The sequence below is a fragment of the Drosophila mojavensis genome, unplaced genomic scaffold (genome assembly GCF_018153725.1).
Source record: "Drosophila mojavensis isolate 15081-1352.22 unplaced genomic scaffold, ASM1815372v1 contig_136, whole genome shotgun sequence".
Classification (NCBI taxonomy): domain Eukaryota; kingdom Metazoa; phylum Arthropoda; class Insecta; order Diptera; family Drosophilidae; genus Drosophila; species Drosophila mojavensis.
Window position 1 is genome coordinate 12,214,356 of NW_025318667.1, and position 12,409 is coordinate 12,226,764.

Consider the following 12,409-nt stretch of genomic DNA (forward strand, 5'->3'; position numbering starts at 1 on the left):
ATATATATGCATATATATATATGTATATATATATATAGTTAGTTGTATATATATATATGTTTTTGTTTGTGTGTGTATGTGTAGTTTAGCATTTAAATATAGAACGCGCGCCTTAAGGATATCCTTTGTTTTTCTTGTTCGCTCTCTGTTTCTTTCGTTCGGTTTCACTTTGTACAAACGCGTTCAATACATACGAAGTATTTGTTATATATACGTATTTATATATATATATATATATATATAGCTACAAGAAATGTGGGCTGTGTATGTAAGGGGTGGGGGAGGGGTTTGGTTAGGGGGGGGCATGGCTGACCAGATGACATATTTGTGTATGTGTGTGTGTGTGTGTGTGTGTGTGTGTGTGTGGGTGTTCGTTGTCAACAACAATTTCTGCACGCTGCAGCGCCAACAATAGCCGAAATTATAGCTAGATTTATATATATAGATACATATAGCTGACATACATACATACATAGATAACTACACCACATATATATATATACATATCTAGCACTTAGTCAGCTCATTTTGGCGCTTTCGCGATACTCATTTGGTTTTCATAACAATTATTGGTTCGAGTATCTTTAGCATATCATTATTCTCAGGTGCGCCCGCTCCGTTGCCTCCTGCTCCGCCGGCAGCGCTGCTCGCACTGGTCGCCGTTGCCGCCTGCAGCTTGCTGTAGCTCTGCTGATGCTGATTGAGGCTGACCAGACGCTGCTGCTGCTGCTGTTGCTGATTGATGACGATTGCCTCGTGATGTGGCTGCTGCAGGAGGCTGCCCGTCATCTGATGTAGTTCGTGTTGCTGCTGCTGCTGCTGTTGTTGCTGCTGTTGCTGCTGTTGTTGCTGCTGCTGCTGCAATTGTTGAAGCTGCTTGTCCTGATCATCGGCATCGCCATCGTCCATCTGCGAGTCCGACTTCAGCACAAAACTATCCCCGCCATCCGTATCGTTGTCGTACAGCTGTTCCGTCGTATCATCCTCCGTCTTGCCATGGAACTCGGCGCTGGCGCTGCTGCTGGTGCGCGGCGTATGGCTGCGCATGCGACGCAGTCGGGCGTATTCCGCCTGCTTGGACAGCCGCTCCTTGCGCTCCTCATTGTTCTCGGTTGCACGGATCTGGGCACGCTTGAGACGCGCCCGTTCGCTCAGCTTCTGCAGGCGCACCGCTCGCTGCTCGGGCGATTCATTCGCACGCACCGCACGCTGATGCGCCGCCATTTTGTCCAGCCGAATGCGCTTCTCCTCCTCCGTCTCGTATTTGTTGGCGCCGCTGCGTCGCGGCGTGGCAGCGCCATTGCCATCTGCCGTGGAATGTGCATGATGCAAATGATGATGGCTTTGATGCAACGGCGGACGTCCGCGTCGTCCGCTTCCAATGCCCGAGCCCAAATGCGGTGCGGAGAGCATTTGATTCAACTCCTGCTCCAGCAGTGTGTTCGCCTTTAGGTGATCCTCGCTGGTCAACAGGCTAATCTTACGTGGACGACCTCGACCCATTTTTGGGAATTCGTGCAACAGTTGCTGTTGCTGCTGCTGCTGTTGTTGCTGCTGTTGCTGTTGTTGCTGCTGCTGTTGTTGCTGTTGTTGCTGCTGCTGCTGTTGCTGCTGCGGATCCTGCTGCTGCTGCTGCTGCTGGCCCAGTCCGGTGACAGTTAATGTAGGATTCGCACCGGTCGGCGCCGTCAGTATATTGTATTGACCCGGCGCCGTTGGACTGCTACCGCCGCTGGCATTGGCGAAATGCACAGGTGTAAACGGCGGCGGCACCGTATTCGGCCCGATGCCCAGCTGGAAGCCATTCGGATACATAGGATAGTAAGCAGTGGCACTGGCTGCCGCCGATCCATTGGCTGCACCGGCTGCACCGCCGCCGCCAGCCACCGTCACAGTGCCGCTCGCTCCGCTGCTATTGGCCGTCGCTGGAAATGTGGCCAGGTATGGTAGCTGATTGTAGAGCTGGGTCCCGGTTGTGGTTGAGGTTGTTGCTGCTGCTGCTGCTGCGGCGGCTGCGGCTGCAGCGGCCGCTGCTGATCCAGGCTTGAGCACCTTCTGCTGCTGCTGCTGCTCGGCGGCGGCCACAATCACCTTGGCCTCGTTCTGACCCAGTGTAACAGACCCGCTGTTATCGTTCGTCTCGCCAGACTGCAAACAGAAATGTTTATGGGTTTTTCAGGTTATGTGCGGCAAGTGAGGTTATGTTGAAGAAGTGATATACAAAAAAAAAAAAGAAACAAAAACTTTTCTCTCTCCCCTCTCTCTATTTCTCTGTATCACTATATCCTTTCTTCCTCTCTCTCAGCTATCTTGTTAAGTTGGCTGCGTCAGACTTATTTTTAATTTTGTATATATTATTATTATTATAGATATATGAAGTCACACAATCATCACAGATGCATATGAGTTCAAATGAATTTCTTACTGCTGCCAAACTAATCTATATCATTTTCAATAAGAATCCATTTTGAAAATTATGTGAAACATAACCTCTAAGGTGTATTTTTAAGACTATTAGAAGGATCTATTCTATATCTACATATAGAGTTTTTTATCTCTATATATACATATCCACTTAACATATTAGTGTGAGGGAGACTGCTAGACAAACATTCAGACAGACAGAGGCAAAGACGATGATTTCTAATTAGTTTTTTTTTTCCTTTTCGGAATGAATTGAAGACACATGTGGCATACATTTTGTGGACAATACACAACTTTGAGCTTTAATCGGCTTTTGGATTTTTTTTTTTTTTTTTTTCGTTTCTTTGTTTATTTACAAAAGAATTTGATATTTATACATTATAGTTAAATTATGTATCGAGGTTAGGTTTTGCCTCTTCTGCTTCTTCCATTCTTTTTCTGCTATGTACAGTAAAAGCTCTAATAACGAACTTGTATACATAAAGTAATTCACGCCGTTTCAATATGTCATAATAGAAATATATACAAAAAAATATTTTGTTGTTCCAAAAATTTGTTTAAAAAAAAAATAAATTAAAACTATTAAACCCTTTTTCGCCTGTACGCTCAATGTGTATTCCGATCGTAGTTATATATCTTCAATTGAATTCGAAGCAAAACAAAAAATCAAATATTTAATAAAAAACAGGGAAGAATTTTAAGGGTGAAAGAGCTCCCCATTTTTTTCGAGTTTCATTGTTTCTCTTCTCTTTCGTTTTACTAAGTGAAACAAAATTCAATGGAACACGAATACCAAGATAATTAGTACAACATTACTAAGGAAACTCGAAAGAGCTCTGTTCTTAGCTCTTTTGTTTTACTGGGTGAAACAAAATGAAATGAAACACAGGTACGACAACATTGAGAAAGCTCATAACTGTAGTTAGTTCTATTGTCTTTACATTTGCTTTTCTGAACTCTGTTGTTTTACTAAGCGCAAATAAAACTAAAAGGTAACATACAAAATATAAAAAAAAATTCTAAAGTTGTATTCATAATAAAGACTCAAAGCTTTGGCTTGAACTTCAGCCTCTCTACCCCTTCGCCTCCCTCTCCCGCTGTGTTCTTGTGCTTCAGTAGTTGTTTGTTTGTTCTTCTTGTTCTTTGTTCTTATTCATTTTCTTGCTGTTGTTGTTTAATTCCCGCCGCCCTGGCACTGCCTACGGCTGCATACGCACCTGAAGTTCCACCATATTGGCGTATTTCTGCTTATAGAACTCGAGCTGATTGGCAATGCTAAAGTGCGGGACATGCGCCTGCAGCAATTTACCGGTTTTGCCCGGCTCCTCGCCATAGATCTGTTGGACAAAGATGCTGCCCGCCTCGGCGGCTCCGCTGCCACCAGCAACGCCATCGATCAGCTGCTGGGCACCAAGGGAGTAGCGCGGCTGCTGCTGCTGCTGCAGTTGCTGTTGCTGCTGTTGTTGCTGCTGCTGTTGCTGTTGCTGATGCTGTTGCGGCTCCTGTTTCAGCTGCATCGTCGGTCGCGCTATAAACATATTCTGGCCCATATACTCGATGGCCTGATGCTGCTGATAGGCCGAGGCCGGTGCAGCTGTCACCAGATGCTGATCGTCGGCGGTAACAGTTGCTGCTGCCGCTGTTGTGGTGTTGCTGCTGCTGCTGCTTGTAGTGGTGGCATTGTTGGCAGGCGCTGATGAGACGTTTGCCTGATTTAAATTAATATTATGCTCATTATTACAATTGGCTGATTGGCCAGCTACGTTTGCAGCTGCGGCGGCGGCGGCAGCAGCGGCTGTTGCCACTGCTAGCACCTGCTGCTGCTGCTGCTGCTGCTGCTGTTGATGTTGCTGCTGCTGCTGTTGCTGCTGCTGCTGCTGAACGGTCAGTGTATTGGAATTGGTCGAATTGGTCGATGAAGACGACGACGAATTCTGAACATGCACCTGCACCTGTTTGTATATCTTTTTCTTTTCTCTGACCTTTTTCGCATAGTCGTTCAGCTTTCTCAGTCTTTCCTTCCGCTCCTCCGCCGACTCGCTGGCGATGCGCTGCCTGGCCCGGGCGGCCATCTCTGCCAGCCGTACCTTGCGCTGATCAGCCGTCTCGCTGGCCCGATACATGCGCATTCGTTCGGCCAGCTTGGCCAGGCGTTTGGATCGCTGATCCGGCGATTCCATGGCCCGTCGCAATCGTTGCCGGGCCGCATTGCGCACCAGCCGCATCGCCCGCTCCAAATCTGATTCATTCTGTCGCCGTTGGCGATTCGCTTCGGCGTTACGCATCAAACGTTTTCGATATTCGTCTTCACTTTCACGCTGACGTCTCTCGCGCATCCTCTCAGCATTGCGGGCCAACCGCCGTTGTCTCGCCTCTGGACTCTCGTTCCAGCGCTGCTGATGTTGATGATGATGGTGTGGTTGTTGTTGCTGCTGTTGTTGTTGTTGTTGCTGTTGGGGCTGCTGTTGCTGTTGTTGCGTATTGCTGTTGCTGACCGAGGAGGTGGGTCCCAGGGGTGTGGGTGGCGGCTGTTGCTTGAGCGAGAGCGGCTGTGTGTAAGCGGGTAATGTTATTTGCAATTGTTGCTGATGAAATTGTTGCTGCTGCAGATGATGCTGTTGCTGTTGCTGCTGTTGCTGAAACTGTTGCTGCTGTTGCTGTTGCTGCTGTTGCTGGTGCTGCTGCAATTGCAATTGTTGTTGCTGATGTGTCGATAGGGGTACCAACAGCGCTGACTGATGCTCGATAAGAAGGCGCGCATTTGGGCCATTTATTGCCAAAAGTGTTGCGTATTGTTGCTGCTGTTGCTGCTGCTGCTGGTGATGGTCAAGTGTTGGTTCGATCTTTATCCCATTGGGATCTGGTTCCATTATTTGGCAAAGCCTGAACAACAATCGAAATTGTCGTCAAATTATTTTCGCTACTGCTGCTGTTGCTGTTACTTGTGCTACGATCGATTAATGCAATGCCTCCTTTCCAGTCTGTTTTCCAGTCAATAAACAGCGATGATGCTCGTGTCCCCGTCCTTTTGCTGATATCGATAACTGTTGCTACGATTGCTATTGCTATTCTTGCTGTTGTTCTTGTTCTTGTTGTTGTTGGTCGGGCGACAATAACGCTGGCGTTTTGATCGCCGCATTTAACAGCCGTTCTCGTTTTGCTTGCGTTTGCGTTTGCCTTGCTTCTTGTTTCTCGTTTTTCGCTTTTGTTTTGTTTGCTGCTTCGCAGTTGGGGTTTTTGTTATATAAAATTTGCACCAGAATTATCGTTATCGTAAATCGCTATCGCTCTATACGCACGCACACATGTGTGTGCCAGTATCAGTATCTCTGTGTGTGTGTGTGTGTCTCTATATTGCTTTTTCTTTTGCTTCTTTTTTATTATTATTATTATTTTGTGCGTTTTCGTTTTAACAACTTTTGGCTGCTGCTGATGATGATATTCGCTCTCACACTCTCTCTGTCGTGCTCTCGGTTTTCTTTACCGTCGCTCTCTCGCAATCGGTGTGACTGTTGTTTCGGGTTGTGTTTTGCGCATCACCTTTTTCTTTTCCTTTTTTTAAATGTATTTATTTTTTTTTTTTTTTTTTTTTTGCTTGTCAATCAATTTGCAATATGCTTCTAAATGTTGACCGCTGCCGTTGACGCTGCCTCAGCTATTTTTCCTGGCTGCCAGGTCTTCCTCTTCTTCCTCTGCACATGCAAAAATGTCGGATGAACGAGTGGGGGGAGAAAAGAAATGAAAACAACAAAAATATTCATACAGATAGCAACAACAACAAATGGCATTCAAAACGTACGGTTTGGTTTGTGTCTCAACTAAACGAAATTGCGCACCTTTCACTGCGATTCTCGCCTAGACGCAACTATTCGTGATTTTTTCTCTTTTTCGTCTTATTTGTATTTTTTGTATTCAATGTTATTGTGCAAAAATGCCGTTGCGTGTTTGCGATTCGCTTTATTTTCGTTTTAGATTAGTTGACTGTATTTTTGTCTTCGTTTTCTTTCTTTTTTCTTTTTTTGGTGGCTACTTTTGGTGCGTGCGCACGTTTCTTCTTCTTGCTTGATAGTAAATGACAATTGGCGCCGCCACCGTTGCCGCTGGGCCGTTCCAATGACCATACGACTGACTGACTTCCAGTGCCTTCCAATCGATTTTTCACATGATTATACGCGCACATACACAGCCACATGCACACATTGGCTGCTTGGCTGGTTGGCTGGCACGCACATACAGACACATACACACACACGCACACACAGAGCTACGGCTACAGCAAACGGCGGTCTCTATTCATACATACATACACGTCGTGTCTGTCCGTATGCCGCACATACATACATATGTATATTGTATTTTATAAATATTTTGATGCCTTTTTCCACAATTGTTGCATCAGTTGCAATGCAATTCATATATTTAACACTTTGCCGCTCCAATTTGTCGGCATTTGTGAAACGCACACACACGCACACACACGCACACGAGTGCACTATAAATATGTTTGTATATTTATATATAGTTATATATATGTATGTATGTATATGCGTGTATATAAATATATTTAGTTTCCCATATTTCGGCTTTGCATTTAACAATTGTTCAATTTTCCCTATGCTTCACTTTTCTTCAATTGTTTTCAGTTTGTTTTCCCGAATGCTTAAAAAAACGCGCTAAAATTATCCGGCAAGTGAAATGCTCCGCCGTTTTCTGTACCAACGCACACAACAACACATTAAAAAATAAATACAACTGGAATGTTGGAAACTGGATGTGTAGGTGTGTGTATGTATACATGTAGCATCAGGCGATAAACGCGCCGCTGTCCAACAGCCCACAAGCAAAAAAAAAACTATCGAACATTGCGCGCAATTTCGATAGGCACGAAGGAAAAGTAGCTATGTAAGTGGGCGCGCACACTCAAAAAATATCGTTTCGTAATTATCCCAACTACAATTATTACGATTGCAATTTTGAAGATCGAAATAAAAAGGCGCTTTTCTTTTTAAAAATTGTGAATGCAACTTTATTCAAGTATTCATTTTGTTTTTCGTTTGCTTCTTGTGTTGGTTTTGAGTGTTGTTGTTGTTGTACATAGAATATTACAATTACATAAATTGTTTGTTTCATAATTTTACATCAAAACAATTTTCTTTTTCGGGGCACCGTTACAGTGGGGGAGTAATTCAAAAGAAAGAGAAAAAAACAATTTGAAATTTCGACTAGAACTTATATTATATATATATGTATATATATATATTTATAATTTATATTGTTGCCTTTAATTTTGTTTTGTTTATTACTTGTAGTTGACGGGCTAGGAAGGAGGGCGGGGAGGCGCTCAATGTTACTATAACAATATGCCATATACATATGTATATATGTAAATATATGTGAAAATGTATGCGTGTGTATGCATGCATGTTTGTGTGTGTTTGTAAATATCATACATAATCCCGTATGGATTATTTATGCACATGTCGCGGCACACACACACACACTGACAGGAGGCTGCTTATATTGAATGTTTGGAATTTGTTTTAATTTTCGCTTAGCTGTGCTTTTTTTCCTGTTGGTTTGTTAATTGCAAATATGAAACGTGGCAGCTTGCACAAATGATCGCCAGATGGCGCACCTGTTGCAGGCAGTGAAAAACAAAATGCCTATTGAAAGTGTATGTAGGTGAGTGTGTGTGTAAAATGCAATTAGAAGACAATTTTGGAGACTCACGCTGCAATTTGTCAGCAATGAGTCACCCTGTATGCAAACGTCTATGTGTATATGTGTGTGTGCATATGTGAGCTTGTGTGACTGTGTGTGTGCGTGTGTGTGTTCATATGGGGTTGAAGTTAATTTTGTTGCTTTTTGCATTTCGCTTTTTGGGGTTTGCTGTTGCTGTGCTGCTTCCACGAACACACATACCACACATACATATGTTTGTGGTGTGAGAGGTGCATACATTTACACATGACTGTGTATGTGTTTGTTTTCGCGTGTGTGTGTATCTATATATTATTCTGTGTTTGTGTATATATATAACTATTTCTATATATATGTACATACATACATGCACAAACATATGCATGGTTGTGTGTATGTATGTATGTATACACACACATATATATGTATGCATATACACATACATATGTACATTTACTGTAAGAATATAATGCATGCATTATAAAAATACTTTATTTTGTGTTTTTTTTTTTGTTTTTTTGTTTTTTGTTTTTATCCATATTCTTTTACTTCATTTTTGTTGTTGTTTTGTTAATGTTAACTTATAAAAAAAAAATTCTCACACTTATTTTTGCTGCCAAAAAAAGTGCCTCGTTTTTTTCTTCATTTCTTTTTAATATTATGGTTTTCTTCTTTTATATATGTATATATATATGTATATATATTATTTATATTTAAATTTTATGCGGCTGTTTTTCCTCTTCTGCTCAATTTACTTATTAATTTTTTTCTTCTTTTTCTCCTTTTTTTTAAAGTCAATTCTATGTCAATGTTATATGTTGTTTCCATTTGTTTTTTTTTATGTGTACATATATATTATTTATAGCTGTTATTTGTTGTTGTTGGTGTATATATTTATATATATGTATATATAATTCTGTTTCCTTCCTATATTCTTTGCTCGTGCTGCTCTGCTTATACACACACGTACACACATGCATAACAGCATATACATACATATGTAGCTATGCATATGTGCTTCTTCTTCTTCTTCTGATTGCTTCTGGTACTGCTTCTTCTTATGCTTTCTTCTGCATGCTGCAGCTACTGCTACTTCTTTTTTTTTGGCGTGTGTGTTTGCTTGCACATTTCTGATTAGATACCATTTGATTAGATTCTGTGTGTGTGTGTGTTTCTGTTTGTGTTTATGGATGTGTGTGCACTTTACTTGCTGAAGCCCGCTTCACAAGCTTCCAATGTTGCGCTCTGATTGGAGTAACGCGCCAGGCATATGCATGTGTGTGTGTATGTGTGTGTGTTTGTTTGTCTGATTGGGCTCTTTGTAGATTTGCTCTTTTTTGTTTTTAATAGCCCTTAAGGCGATCCTCGAGCGGCGGTTTAATCACCTTGGGCGCACTGGCCCTGGAGACGCGCATCCGTTCAGCTGCCTTGGCCAGGCGCTTCTTGCGCTCGTCACTTGATTCGCTGGCGCGCCGCAAACGCTGACGGGCGGCATTCTTCATCAGTCTTAAGGTTCTTTGTACTTCGTTTTCGTTTTGCCTGCGTACACGATTCGCCTCCGCATTTTTGGCCAAACGCAGGCGATATTCCGCTTCCGACTCCTTCGATCGTTTGTCCCGCATTCTCGCCGCGTTCCGTTCCAGACGCCGTTCCCGTGCCTCAATCGATTCGTTGCTGCGCCGCCGTGCCGCCTTCTGAGCCCGCGACGATTGGTGGCCAAGTGCGACGCCGGTGACAACGAGGCCGGTGGACAAATGCTGATGCAATGGATGCGGCTGCTGCTGCTGTTGCTGCTGCTGTGGATGTTGTTGCTGTTGCTGTGGATGTTGTTGCTGCTGCTGCTGTTGTGGATGTTGTTGTTGCTGCTGCTGCGGATGCTGTTGCGGAGGATGTTGCTGCTGTGCTGTATGCTGTTGCTGTTGTGTATGCTGCTGGAAGCTGTTGTCAGCGCCGCTGCCGCCGCCGCTATTGCGGGCGTTGCTGTTGGCGTTGTTGTTGCTGCTGGCTGAATTGTTGCCGCTGGCGGAGTTATTGTTGGCGCCGCTGTTGTTGCCACCGTTGTTGTTGTTCCCGTTACTGTTGTTGTTACCACTGTTGTTGGTGTTAACAGCAGCAGCAGCCGCCGCAGCAGCTGCAGCAGCAGCAACACCTGTACTCGCACTCGCCGCAGCAGCGGCCGCAACTGTCGTATAATTATTGTACTCAATTAAGCCTCGATTGCTTGGGTATAGATGATGCATGGGATTCTCATAGCTGAGATATTCCGGCTTTATGAAGAACGAATCGCGTGCCGTCAGCGGCGCCGTCGGCGAGTTGAGGAAGTATAAACGGCTATGATGATCTGTGGTAATGCTGCCTCCGCCGCCACCCACACCCGCGGACATCGGAGAGGGTGTTTAATTGTCGATGGCAAATGTATATATGTAGATATATCTTTGATGGCGCCCAAAAATTTTTGTGTAATTTCCTCTTCCTCCTCCGCACACGCACTCTCTCGCTTGTTTGCTCCGTCTTTCTCTCTCGCTCTCGCTCTCGCTTGCCGTATCGCTGAGTTCCGCTCTCTCTCTCTTGCCCTTCTCTCCCACACTCTGTTTTGCTGTATTTTCTAAAATTTATTTTTTTGCGTATTTTTTTTTTCGCGCGCGCAATACACACACACACACAAGTTGCAAAGACAGCTCGAAAAAACAATGTGGCGAGTAAACAACAAAAGCGACATATAACTAATCAATATGGAAAAAAAGAAACTTCCAAATTCTGATTGGAAGTCACAATTTCCACGATATACACGCACACACCGACGAACACGCATGCACCAAATAATTCGCATGGAAGTGCTGTTTACTCATTTTGGCTCTGTTATGCTCAACGCTGACTTCCAGTTGTTGGCGTATGTTGCTTGTTAAAGGTGTTGCGGGGCGAGCGGCACTGCTTTATTCCAATTGTCAAAAGATAGCCGGCACGGTTGCAGAGCAACACACACAGGGCTGTAATTGTAAACACAAATCGATAACAAATATTTTCAAATATATTTATAATCAGTTATGAAGAATTACACTTTTATTATGATTCTTAAACATATATTATTATGGAAATTATAATTTAATTATAAGTGCATCATTTATGAATACATTAAATCATCTTGTTGGTTTTATTAAATTTTCTAAAAATATATTTTTAATATATTAAATTTCGCCCTGCATATCTGAATTTTAAGTTATTTGTTTAATATCTTTTGTAAGAATTTCAATTTTCATAAATTAATTATTTTTAACATAAAGCTGTTAAAATTTACTATCGCTGGTGCGGCATCGTGTCGAATCGAGCATTACTTACATATCGATACACAGATTTTGTGGTGTAAACATCACCAACTGAGCTTAAACGAACTTAACATGTAAGTGCTGTAAGAATGCGGTAACATGTAAAGTTCGTAACAGTATTTTTATTGGATAGGTACCCCAAGAGCAAGTGGCTGCGTTGACGTCACAAGCCACTTGTATTGTCGATAAAATTTTTAATAATAAAAATTTATAGCTAACGATATACACCATTTATTGTTGAATAAAAACTAAGAAAACAAGTATGAGCATTAATAAGCTATTTACCTTTTTATCATATGTTACTCGTGGGCTTAGCAATCGTGACGTCACTATCTGCACATGCTTCGCACTCTCAGAGCGCGCTGCTTAACTGCTTAGGGCAACGTTCCACCTTGTCAGTGCATTTGTCATGTGCTGATGTTTTTGGTGTTGGGTTTTTTATTTTTGATTCTTTTGTTTTGTCTTGTCAGATATTTGCCGTGAGCGGACGTCTTATGTTTAGTGCTGCGCTGCGTCGCAGTTTGCGTAAATTGACTTCAAAACAACTGAACATAACTGTAATCAGCAACAGCGCATTTTTTTGAATTGTGTTTAAAACCGTTTGTCAATGCGAATTGTGAAAATTCATTCATTCATTCATTAGTGACAAGTTTGTGTTCATTAAGTATATTTATTTAAATAAAATCAATTGTTTTTTTTTACTGTTTTTTTTTTTTATTGCAAACAAAATGTGAAATTCGGCAAAGTGCAGGTGCAAAAAATGTAGAAATTATTAATGAAAAGAACAAATTCAACCAAATTTATGTAAGCACCTTAAAGAATAATGGCATATAACATAAATTTTAATATATGAATATCAATACATGCATACTTACACACATACATAAATACAATACGAAACGAACATGAACAATAAAAGGCAACTTTACACATTCCAATTTGATTCTCTGCTTGTGTGAAAA

At 42.4% G+C, this 12,409-nt stretch overlaps 2 protein-coding genes and 1 long non-coding RNA gene across 6 annotated transcripts; 1 reads left to right on the plus strand and 2 right to left on the minus strand.

The window, feature by feature from the left end:
- Positions 1 to 38: 38 nt before the first annotated feature.
- LOC6585305 (probable serine/threonine-protein kinase yakA) lies at positions 39 to 7,197 on the minus strand. 3 transcript variants are annotated; one of them, XM_032732711.2, is made up of 4 exons: positions 6,224 to 7,196; positions 4,407 to 6,116; positions 3,642 to 4,133; positions 39 to 2,148 (listed from the first exon to the last, which is right to left on the minus strand). In XM_032732711.2, exons 2-4 carry the CDS (start codon positions 5,292 to 5,294, stop codon positions 547 to 549), a joined length of 2,982 nt encoding a protein of 993 aa, XP_032588602.1. In that variant the 5' UTR covers positions 5,295 to 6,116; positions 6,224 to 7,196; the 3' UTR covers positions 39 to 546. The 3 variants fall into 3 exon arrangements, with proteins under 3 accessions (XP_032588602.1, XP_032588600.1, XP_043867657.1); XM_032732709.2 differs by having other exon boundaries at positions 3,642 to 6,116; positions 6,224 to 7,197; XM_044011722.1 differs by having other exon boundaries at positions 3,642 to 7,197.
- Positions 7,198 to 7,947: 750 nt separating this feature from the next.
- Positions 7,948 to 11,032, minus strand: LOC6585306 (GATA zinc finger domain-containing protein 10). The gene has a single exon (XM_044006938.1). It carries the CDS (start codon positions 10,506 to 10,508, stop codon positions 9,468 to 9,470), a length of 1,041 nt encoding a protein of 346 aa, XP_043862873.1. The 5' UTR covers positions 10,509 to 11,032; the 3' UTR covers positions 7,948 to 9,467.
- Positions 11,033 to 11,737: 705 nt separating this feature from the next.
- Positions 11,738 to 12,404, plus strand: LOC122756717. Of its 2 annotated transcripts, none has more exons than XR_006356551.1 (2): positions 11,738 to 12,004; positions 12,194 to 12,404. It is a non-coding gene; the product is annotated as an uncharacterized LOC122756717 (long non-coding RNA). The 2 variants fall into 2 exon arrangements; XR_006356550.1 differs by having other exon boundaries at positions 12,199 to 12,404.
- The last annotated feature ends 5 nt before the right edge of the window (positions 12,405 to 12,409 follow it).

Excerpts from the sequence above, each read along its gene's own strand:
- LOC6585306 (XM_044006938.1), bottom strand. The coding sequence starts at position 10,508 with ATGTCCGCGGGTGTGGGTGGCGGCGGAGGCAGCATTACCACAGATCAT.
- LOC6585305 (XM_032732709.2), bottom strand. The coding sequence starts at position 5,294 with ATGGAACCAGATCCCAATGGGATAAAGATCGAACCAACACTTGACCAT. Across the intron at positions 2,149-3,641 it reads CCAATATGGTGGAACTTCAG|TCTGGCGAGACGAACGATAA; the intron begins GTGCGTATGCAG and ends TTCTGTTTGCAG.